Source organism: Apium graveolens, chromosome 5 (genome assembly GCF_009905375.1).
Source record: "Apium graveolens cultivar Ventura chromosome 5, ASM990537v1, whole genome shotgun sequence".
NCBI lineage: Eukaryota > Viridiplantae > Streptophyta > Magnoliopsida > Apiales > Apiaceae > Apium > Apium graveolens.
This window is the reverse complement of record NC_133651.1, coordinates 122,824,694-122,834,606: the sequence shown is the minus strand read 5'-3', so window position 1 is coordinate 122,834,606 and position 9,913 is coordinate 122,824,694. Positions and strand designations below refer to the sequence as shown.

The window sequence follows — 9,913 nt, the reverse complement described above, 5'->3', positions numbered from 1 at the left end:
GTGATGGAAGAGAAATTCCTATGCTGAAGAACTCTGCTAAAGTGGAAGTTATTCTGAAAGGAAGATGCTTATGTTATAATGAAAACTCTTCACATCCTAGAGTTATCAGACTTGGTTATGGACTTGAAAGAACATCAATTCAAGCTCTCAGAACAGCCATTTATCAAATTGGTGACTGTAAAGGTGAAGAACTGATGCAGGTCAAAGCACAGATAGTTGAAGTTCTGAGAAAAGCTGAAGATAAGCTGGTAAAAGATTTTGTTAAGAATCATTATGGATTCAGATTGATCCAGTGATGTTGGTAAAGCTACAAGGACTGTAAGTTATAGTTAATAGTCTTATTAAACTCTCATTTCATTTGAACTTAAATGTTTTTGACATCATCAAATCTATTAACTTGATATTTTTGCACAATTTACAAGTTGGGGGAGATTGTTATATATACTTGAGATGTCATGTCTAATATGTTTCATGTTTAGTTTTCAGATCTTAACAAACAGGAAATATCAGTATATACTGGAATCAGTACTTACTGGAAGTCAGAACTTAAGGATATCAGAACTTAGGTTATCAGAGGAGGACTTACAATTTAGGAAGGAAGCTGATTTACAGGAAAAAAGATCGAGACTAGTACAAAAGAAGATATGTATGGAAAGAGTTAGAAGATAAGAAGACTTGTATAAGATATCTGATTGATATATTTTAGGGGACAAAATTATATTCCATATCAATTAGAAGTTATCTTGTAACTATGTACTATATAAAGACAGACATAGGTTTATACTATATGTGTTATCATTATCGAGAAGATCATACATTGTAACCTAGCAGCTCTCGTGATATTTGTTCATCACTGAGAGAGAACAGTTCCATTGTAACAGAGTTTATTATATTGAATATATCTGTTTACTGTTACTTGTGTTTGAAATCGATTTTATTGTATTAAACACTGTATTCAACCCCCTTCTACAGTGTTGTGTGACCTAACAGAGGTGAATAAGGACAGAGGGATTTTCATGAAACCAGACCGTCTGACTTCGTGGCAGAGTAGGAACAAGAAAAAATATTGCGATTACCTTGAGTCTGTCCGCCACGACACCCACGAGTGTCGTCACCTAAAAGATGAAATTGAGGAATTGATCAAGGCCGGATATCTGGGAGAGTGGATTGATAAGGTGAAATGATGCAAAGGAAATGATGACAAAGGAAAAGATAAAAGGCATCCCACACAGATAGAGGATGTTGAAAAGACAGCGGAGGTTAAGTTCCAAAGGGCTGGAAGTATTCGGGCATCCATTTGTTGGTGATAGCAATCAAGCATTAGAAAGGAATGCAAGAGAGGCACGACACCCACCACTCACCAACATTCATAGGTTGGAAGATAGACCTCCAAAAATATTCAAAGGGGAATCTGCTGATATTATATTCAGGGAGAGAGAGTCAAGATGGGTACATCATCCCAATAATGATGCGCTGGTGATAACTATACTTATTGGGGCAATAAACGTACATCGAGTCTTCTTGGATAATGGGAGCTCTGTGAACATCTTGTATTACAGCACGTACAAAAAATTGGGTTTCCCAGACAGTGACATGAACTTTGAAGATGCACACATCTACGGTTTTACTGGAGAGGCAGTAAGAGTTATGGGTTCTGTTAGGATTCCAGTCACGCTTGGGGAAGGAGCTATGTCCATTACCCAAATGATAGACTTCAAGGTGCTAGATCAAGACTCCGCGCATAACGTGTTGGTGGGCAGACCTTGGTTGCGGGCGTTCAGGGTGATAACCTCGATACATCATTTGATGATAAAGTTCCCGACGCCAAACAAAGTGGGTAGTCTGAGAGGGTTATAGTATGAATCACGCGACTGCTATCACAAGGCTGTTAAAGAATTTTGCAGGAGAAGGTATGAAGGAAAAGGCCTTCCATTTGAAGACGCAACGGATATTCAAACAAAACCAGGTGGAAAGGTTCTTGCCCATTATTTTGTGAAAGATCCAGAGGATAAAGAAACTCATGCCACCGAAGCCCCTGCTTTGACGTTGGAGAATGTTTCGAGGATCCGCAGTGTGGAAGTGTTAGTCCCTAACAATGCAACAAGAATTACAGAAGAGAGGTTGAATGGAATTCTTGAAACTTTTTCAAAAATAAAAAGTGTTCTAACTTAAATATATATATATATATCGGTATGAATTGATTTGCAGAGTGCGGAATAAAAACTTGAAATGAGTCAAAACACAAGTAATTAAAAATACAAGTCTTTAAAAAATTTCTGGTGAATTTGAATGTATCCACCAGAGATATATAATATATCAAGAGAACTCTGTATAGCAATTACATCACAGCTGCTTACAAATTTTAAAAACTAAGATTGTAGAGAAATGCTAAAAATACAGCTTACAAATGTTTCTCTCTTGGTTTCTTAGTTAGTTGTTCTATTTGCTACTTCTTGGTTTATATATCCCCAAGATTACCAAGTAATAAGACAAGATAATAAAACAAAAACTATCAAGTCTAATACTATGCTACTTCATTACTCTATTCCAGCATCTTTGAGTATCTTCATAATAGCATGGAAATGACAATGCTTCTTTGTTCTCTAAAACCCAGTTGAATAGGCTTTCACATTCCATTTGCATACACTCGACGCATGTGACTGTGTTGTCACTATCAACAGATGTTTGAATTCTTTATCCGTCGGGTTGTCTTGTTGATCATCTGTTAAATGGCATTGTTGTTTATCCATCGGGTAGCAATCTGGAACTTGACTTCATTTCATTTATGCAGAATTACAAGACATCATCTATGTACAATTAATCAACCTATTCTACATATCTAGTTAAAGTCAACATGACTTGAGTACTACTTACAGAATCTAAACAATGTGTATGCAGAAATGTGCTACAGACTTATTATTACACAAGCTACTCACTCGATGGATAATAAATCATCATCCGTCGGGACTATATTGAGTTATCCGTCGGGACTATAATCCTTATCCGTCGAGTGCTACATTTTTCACTAAGTAAAATCTACCAAGGTGTTTTGTTAATGAAATCATCAAGTTCACAACATATCCACAACAGGAAGAAATCGTGGTGAATCATATAGAAGGGGTTGTACGAAAGGAAGTTAATGGAGAAAAGTTGGAAGGAAGAAGTGAAATTTTACAAAGCCTTGAAAGTAGCTTCAAGGTGGATGCTCCTTAAAATGAGGACGTGCCCTTGGGAAGTGAAAATGTAATTGAGGTTGATGCTCCTCAAAATGAGGACGCGCCCTCCACACCTGCATTGCACAAAACCATGCCTTGTCCTGTGGTGGATGCTCCCACATATAGGTACGCGCCCTTGGATGCAGGAATAGAAGTCAAGGACCCCCGGGACTTTGATTTTGATCTGGTTCCCCGGATCCCCATGCCTGCCGAGAAAACGGGGCCGGCCGAAGACACAATATATGTTCCGGTCGATAAGGATAACCCAAGCAAGGTTTTGAAGGTGGGATCTCAACTAAGTTATGAAATGAGGGGAAGGCTTACCAATTTTCTGATTAAAAATCTCGATGTCTTCGCATGGAGTCATTCAGACATGGTGGGAATTGACCCAGGGGTAATGTGTAATCGGTTGAACATTTTCCCTAATTGTACGAGCATACGATAAAAGCATCGCTCGGTGAACGGGGAAAGGACGATAGCATTAAAAAAAGAGGTGGACCGACTACTGGAAGTGGGGTTAATCAAAGAACCTTTCTACCCCGAGTGGCTCGTGAATACGGTGCTTGTGAAAAAGCCAAATGGGAAGTGGAGGACATGTGTAGATTTCACAGATCTCAATAAGGCTTGCCCGAAGGATAGCTTTCTGCTCCCACGAATTGATCAGTTGGTTGACGTGATGGAAGGGCATGCCTTGTTAAGCTTTATGGATGCCTACTCCAGTTACAATCAAATTCCCATATACAGTCCTGATCAGGAGCATACATCCTTCATCACTGATAGAGGGTTGTACTGCTACATAGGGATGCCGTTGGGATTGATCAACACAGGTGCGACCTACCAAAGATTGGTGAACATGATGTTCAAGAATCAGATTGGTAGAACCATGGAGGTATATGTGGATGATATGTTGGTAAAATCCAAGGAGGCAAACGATCATGTCAAGCACTTGATGAAAATGTTCAACATTCTAAGGAGGTTTCACATGAGGTTGAATCCGCAGAAGTGCGTGTTCGATGTAGAGTCAGGCAAGTTTCTTGGGTTCATCGTTAATCACAGAGAAATTGAAGCTAACCCTGGAAAGATTAAAGCACTGCTGGATATGAAATCTCCCACCAATGTGAAGCAGGTGCAAAGCCTAACTGGGAGGATCGCCACATTGAACAGATTTGTCTCTAAATCATCTGACGGGTGCAAAGAATTCTTTAAGGCGATCAAAGTGGCAGGGAAGGACTTTGTATTGACACCAGAATGTGAGGAAGCTTTTAGGAGGATCAAGGAACAACTAGGGAACCCTTCTATGTTGTCAAAACCATTAGATGGAGAATCCCTAATCCTATACCTTACAGTTTCTAATTATTCAATTAGCGCTGTGCTGGTAAGGGAAGAAGACGCGCAATAGTCACCAGTATATTATATGAGCAAGCGATTGCACGATGCTGAAACTCGCTATACAAGTATGGAGAAGCTGTTTTATGCCTTAATCCTTGCGTCGAGGAAGCTACGCCATACTTTCAGGCCCATAAAATTGAAGTTCGTACAGCATATCCTCTGCGACAAGTCCTTCACAAGCCAGAATCATCGGGGAGAATATTGAAATGGGCTGTGGAGTTGGGACAGTTTGACTTAGAATATATGCCCCATACAGCAATTAATGGACAAGCCTTAATCAATTTCTTGTTGGAATTTGATTCTGCGGTTGATGATAAGGCTTTGGTAGTACTGCATCCCCTTCATACTGAGGAATCTTTAGAGGAGTTTCCACATCCCTGGTGGATCTTGCATGTGGATGGGGCAGTTAACAATGGAGGAGCACGCGCGGGCATAGTGCTCGTGTCTCCGGAAGGCCATCATCTGATGAGTGCAATTCACTTCAAATTTTATGCAATGGATAATGATGCGGATTATGAAGCATTGATCAATGGCCTAAGATCACTTTGGAAATGGGAGCGTGGAACCTAATTGCAAAGAGCGATTCAGAGTTGGTGGTAAACCAGGTGAATGGGGGGTTTCAAGCTCGAGGACCGTGGACGGAATTGTACCTGAGGTGCACGCAACGCCTGATTTGGAAAGTTCAAAGAGGTTAGGCTGGAATGCGTACCGCAAGAAAAGAACAACAACGCGGATGCCCTGGAAAAAATGGGGTCCCAGTAGGAGGCTGTGTTGTTGGGATCTATACCCTTAGAAATACAGGAAATTCCTAGTATCCCAGAGGTAGAGGCAATGCAAGTAGATGAGGCTCCCAAGGAAACATGGATGACGCCCATTCTTGCCAATATTCAAAAGGGAGCACTTCCCAAGATAAGTTCAAGGCTCGATGGCTCCGCTACTAGGCTGCAAGGTATGTGGTGTATGATAAAGTTCTGTATAAGAGAGGCTTCAATCAACCGTTGCTTAGATGTGTCGATGAAGAAGAAGGAAATTACATCTTAAGGGAGGTGCATGAAGGAATTTGCGGTAATCACTCGGGGGTAACTCGTTGGCAATGAAAGTTTTACGCCAAGGTACTATTGGCCTACGATGAAAGAAGATGCTGCGAATTTTGTTAGAGCATTCGATCGCTGCCAACACTTTGCAAATTACTCATATATTCCAACGACGCTCTTGACACCTATGGTAAGCCCATGGTCGTTCGCTATATGGGGAATTGATCTTATTGGAGAACTACCTAAGGCTAAAGGAGATGTCAAATATGCAGTGGTCACGGTTAATTACTTTACTAAATGGGCAGAAGCTATGTCGTTGGCAACTATCACCGCAAAGAAAATTAAAGACTTTGTCTTCAACTCCATCATGTGCAGGTTTGGTATTCCTTACAAACTTGTCTCTGACAATGGGAAGCAGTTCGATAGCAAGGAATTGCGGCAGCTGTGTGAGGATCTGAAAATTAAGAAGGAGTTTGCAACGGTCTATCATCCTCAGAGCAATGGACAAACAGAGGCCTTGAATAAAATAATAAAGCATACCCTCAAGACAAAACTGGAAGAGCACAAAAGGAATTGTCCTGAAGAACTCCCAAAAGTGATGTGGTCCTACAACACTACTCCGAGATCTACTACGGGGGAAACTCCTTTTATGCTGACTTACGGATATGAAGCTATGATCCTCGTGGAAGTTGGCTCTGGGTCGCTTCGTAGAAATCGTTACACGGAGGAAGATGCGGAAGTTAACCAGAGGCTTCATTTGGATCTCTTGGAAGAGGTAAGGGAAAACTCCCAGTTAAGGCTTGCGGCATATCAACAACGTGCCGCAAGATATTACAATAAGAAAGTAAAGGGACAGCTGCTGAAGGTGGGAGATTTGGTACTCATAAAGGTGATGCCAAACACAAAGAATCCCCAGCATGGAGTATTTGGAGCTAATTGGGAAGGACCATACAAGATTAAAGCAATTTTGTGGAAGGGCACTTATCACCTTGAAGATTTGGAAGGAAAGCTAGTTCCGCGAGCGTGGAACGCGGAGCATCTTCGAAAATATTATCAGTAAGGCACGGCTTTGGCCCCTTACCTATCATGTTTACATTATATAGGGCTGTGCCCAAATTATAGACTAGAAGCAATAAAATTCCTCATAGCCTAGGGGGGCTAGTGCATGTACTACTTACCTTAGAACTGGTTGAAGAATCATTTTTTCGAATGAATTCCCCACAGAGCATAGTAGCCGTGGGACTGGTGCACTTTTGACACCAGAGCGCATTATTAATAAAAAACTTTGAAAAAATCCGAAGGCAATTTGCTTGTTTATTTCCTTGGTCATATGACGCGTCCTAACCGCAAGACGCGCCCTGAGAAGTAGTTCTATACGTATATTTGTAGGAGCACAATTGGTAAAGGGAACACTAAAGAAAACTCAAGTAAAAATGGAACTAGGACGCTTCTTGGGTCTAAGGACGCGCCCAACTAATCTTGGTTGATGCTCCTTTAATTAATGTTCCTTTAATTTTAGTATTCTGAAATTGAAAAAGAGGACACGTCCATATTAGGGACGCGTCCATCTTGATATGTCAAAAATACTTATCTTAAAAAATGAAAGGTAGACGCGTCAAAATAATTGAACGTGCCCATATGTATTGTGCCTTGTATAAATACAAAAATATATGACATGTTATTATGCTAAGGGAAAAATATACCATCTAGGAAATTCAAAATAGCCTAAGTAAATGGAATAACCTAGATGCGTCCAAGTACTTGGACACACCCTACGATCTATAGTGCTGGAAATGAATTAATACATAAGGAAGACGCGTCCCAAAGTGAGGATGCACCCTTACAGGACATCTTATTAGCTTGTAATGATAAAGGGGATGATAGAAATATTTGAAAGGTGACGCGTCCTCAGCTTAGGACGCGCCCACATGTGTGACAAAACAAGATTAAGAAAGTAAAAAAATACACATGGAGATAATTAAAAAGGGAAAAAATTATGCAAGTACCAGAAAATAAAAGTCAGAAATAATCATAAGTTTACAACTTGCAAGGCTTGAAAAGTCCTGCACCCTTGAAGCAATTCAGATAAAAAGTTCATAAATAAACATGAGACGCGTCTGAGGTAGGGGGCGCGTCCTGAGACTTGTCATGGTCTTTTAGGGAAGAAGGTAGAGGCTGAGTCTGAAGTGGAGAAGGGTGCTGGGGACGCGTCGTCCTCTTTCAAGCCAAGGATAATCCTCTTTCTTTTTGATAGAATCTGCAGCCCTGATCCTGAAGTCATTTACCTATTTCTCAGTATCCTCATCAAACTTGGAAAAAGTGTATTTAGGGTCATTGGCTATGAACCCAGAACACCACTCTTGGAAACCAGCAAAAAACCCATTTTGATACACCAATTTCTTCTCTTCTTTCCAGCTGTGCAGTCTGTCATCATTCAGAGTGTCAAGCTCCAGCTGCATGGTGGAATTTAGAGCGACTACACTCTCCATAGCCTTCTCCACAGAGATAACAGTACCTTCGAGCTGCGCCTTCTCACCCTCAAGACGCGTCCTGTCTTGTTGCAATCGCTTGATCTCAGCATCTTTCTCTTGGGTGAGCAAAGTAATGCTCCTCTCCAAAGATTTGATTTTATCTTCAGCCCGACTTTTAGCAGTGTCAGTGACAGCAAAACGAGCCCTGAGTCGAGCAGCCATGTTGGTGTCTTGCCTAGCGTGCAAATGGAGCTCGGCTGCTGCTCTCAACATGGCTTGCTCTGTTTGTTCTTCTGTCCTGAAAGTCCATCCTTGAACTTCATCTTCAGTAAAGGCACCAGCTGAGGATGCGCCCAGATATCTCAGGACAAAAGATTTGTCATCAGGCAATGTCTTATGACGCTTAGAGGGCGCGTCCTCCTTATCTGGGACATCCACCACCGTGGTGTCAATGACCTTGTGGGGAGGTAAAGGAACCATAACAGGATTAGGATCCTTGGCCTTTGGATCAGACTTTACAGGAGCCTGCTTCCTGGCTCTCAATTTTTTGGTGGCCCCAATGGCAAACCCTTTAGGAAGAGAAGTCATATTTGCGACATAAACATGGGAAAATATTAGATATGGGTGCACCAGGTTAAAAGGACGTGTCCCATGTGATATGATAGAAATATTAAAATGACAGGTGTATGTAATGATTTATTACACAATAAAAAAGCTATAAAGACTGGACGCGTCCTGTGGGATGTGACGCGTCTTATGAGAACCATGCAGTGTAACAATCATGCAAACATCTAAATCATATAAAGGATACAAAGACGCGTCCTAATGGCAAGACGCATGTTTTATTCCTAAGGAACTAACAATGAGATTTACAGAAGCGGGGTTGAATGTAAATCTCAAAACTTTTTCAAGTTTTGAGCAGTTTCAAAGGCTAAGTGTTTTGATGAACAGTTGTGTGTGAATTGCTTTGAGCAGGTGCAGACAGATATATATTCAAGACACAAATGTAAAGAACACAAAGGCTTTAAAAACTTTTCTGGTGGATTTGTTTTTCCACCAGAGATGTGTATTTCAGAAAATCTGTGATTCAAAGAATTGATCACAACTGCGTCCTAGTACAAACTAGATGATTTTCTCTCTATGTTTTTCTAAACAGCTCTGGAAAATTCTTCATCTAATTACTAGCTGCAACTTGGTTTATATATCAACAAGTTTACAAGTGAAGACAAAAATAAAATACAATTTTTAAAATAGTTCTTCACATGTTTCTCTTCATTTCTCTATTCAGTGCAATCTAGGATAATCTGTGAATCTTTGAATACTTCCTTGTTTGCACCAGAATGGAAATGGTGAATTTTCTTGATTCCTCCAAGAGGCTACCACAATCCAATTGTCTCTATCAACCCATGTGCCTCTGTCAGCTTATGAATTGTCACTGTCAACTGCTATTGAACTGAGCATCCGTTGAAGCTTTCATCCGTTGATGGCTTTATCCGTTGATGCTTTATCAGTTGAAGCTTTACCCGTTGATGCAATCATCCGTTGATGGATTTTATCCGTTAAAGCTTTAGAGAAATCCGTTGAAGCTTTGTTTTTCATCCGTTGAAGCTTTGTTTCTCATCCGTTGAAGGCCTTTAATCTATCAGTTGATACTACTTCATTTATATAAAATTACAAGGCATGAAGTATTTACAATTAGCCCTCCTATTTGCATATCCACTAGTAGTCAACATGACTTATAATTTCCCACAACTTCTAAGAATTATAACTTAAATACAGAAACTGAAATGTGCTACAATACTAA

General features: G+C 40.4%; 1 protein-coding gene across 1 annotated transcript; it reads left to right on the top strand.

Moving 5' to 3' along the window:
• Positions 1-1,239: 1,239 nt before the first annotated feature.
• Positions 1,240-5,174, top strand: LOC141660358 (uncharacterized). The gene is made up of 5 exons (XM_074467339.1): positions 1,240-1,748; positions 1,905-2,081; positions 3,342-3,609; positions 3,664-4,590; positions 4,710-5,174. The coding sequence occupies exons 1-5, from the start codon at positions 1,240-1,242 to the stop codon at positions 5,172-5,174; spliced, it is 2,346 nt and encodes a 781-aa protein (XP_074323440.1).
• The last annotated feature ends 4,739 nt before the right edge of the window (positions 5,175-9,913 follow it).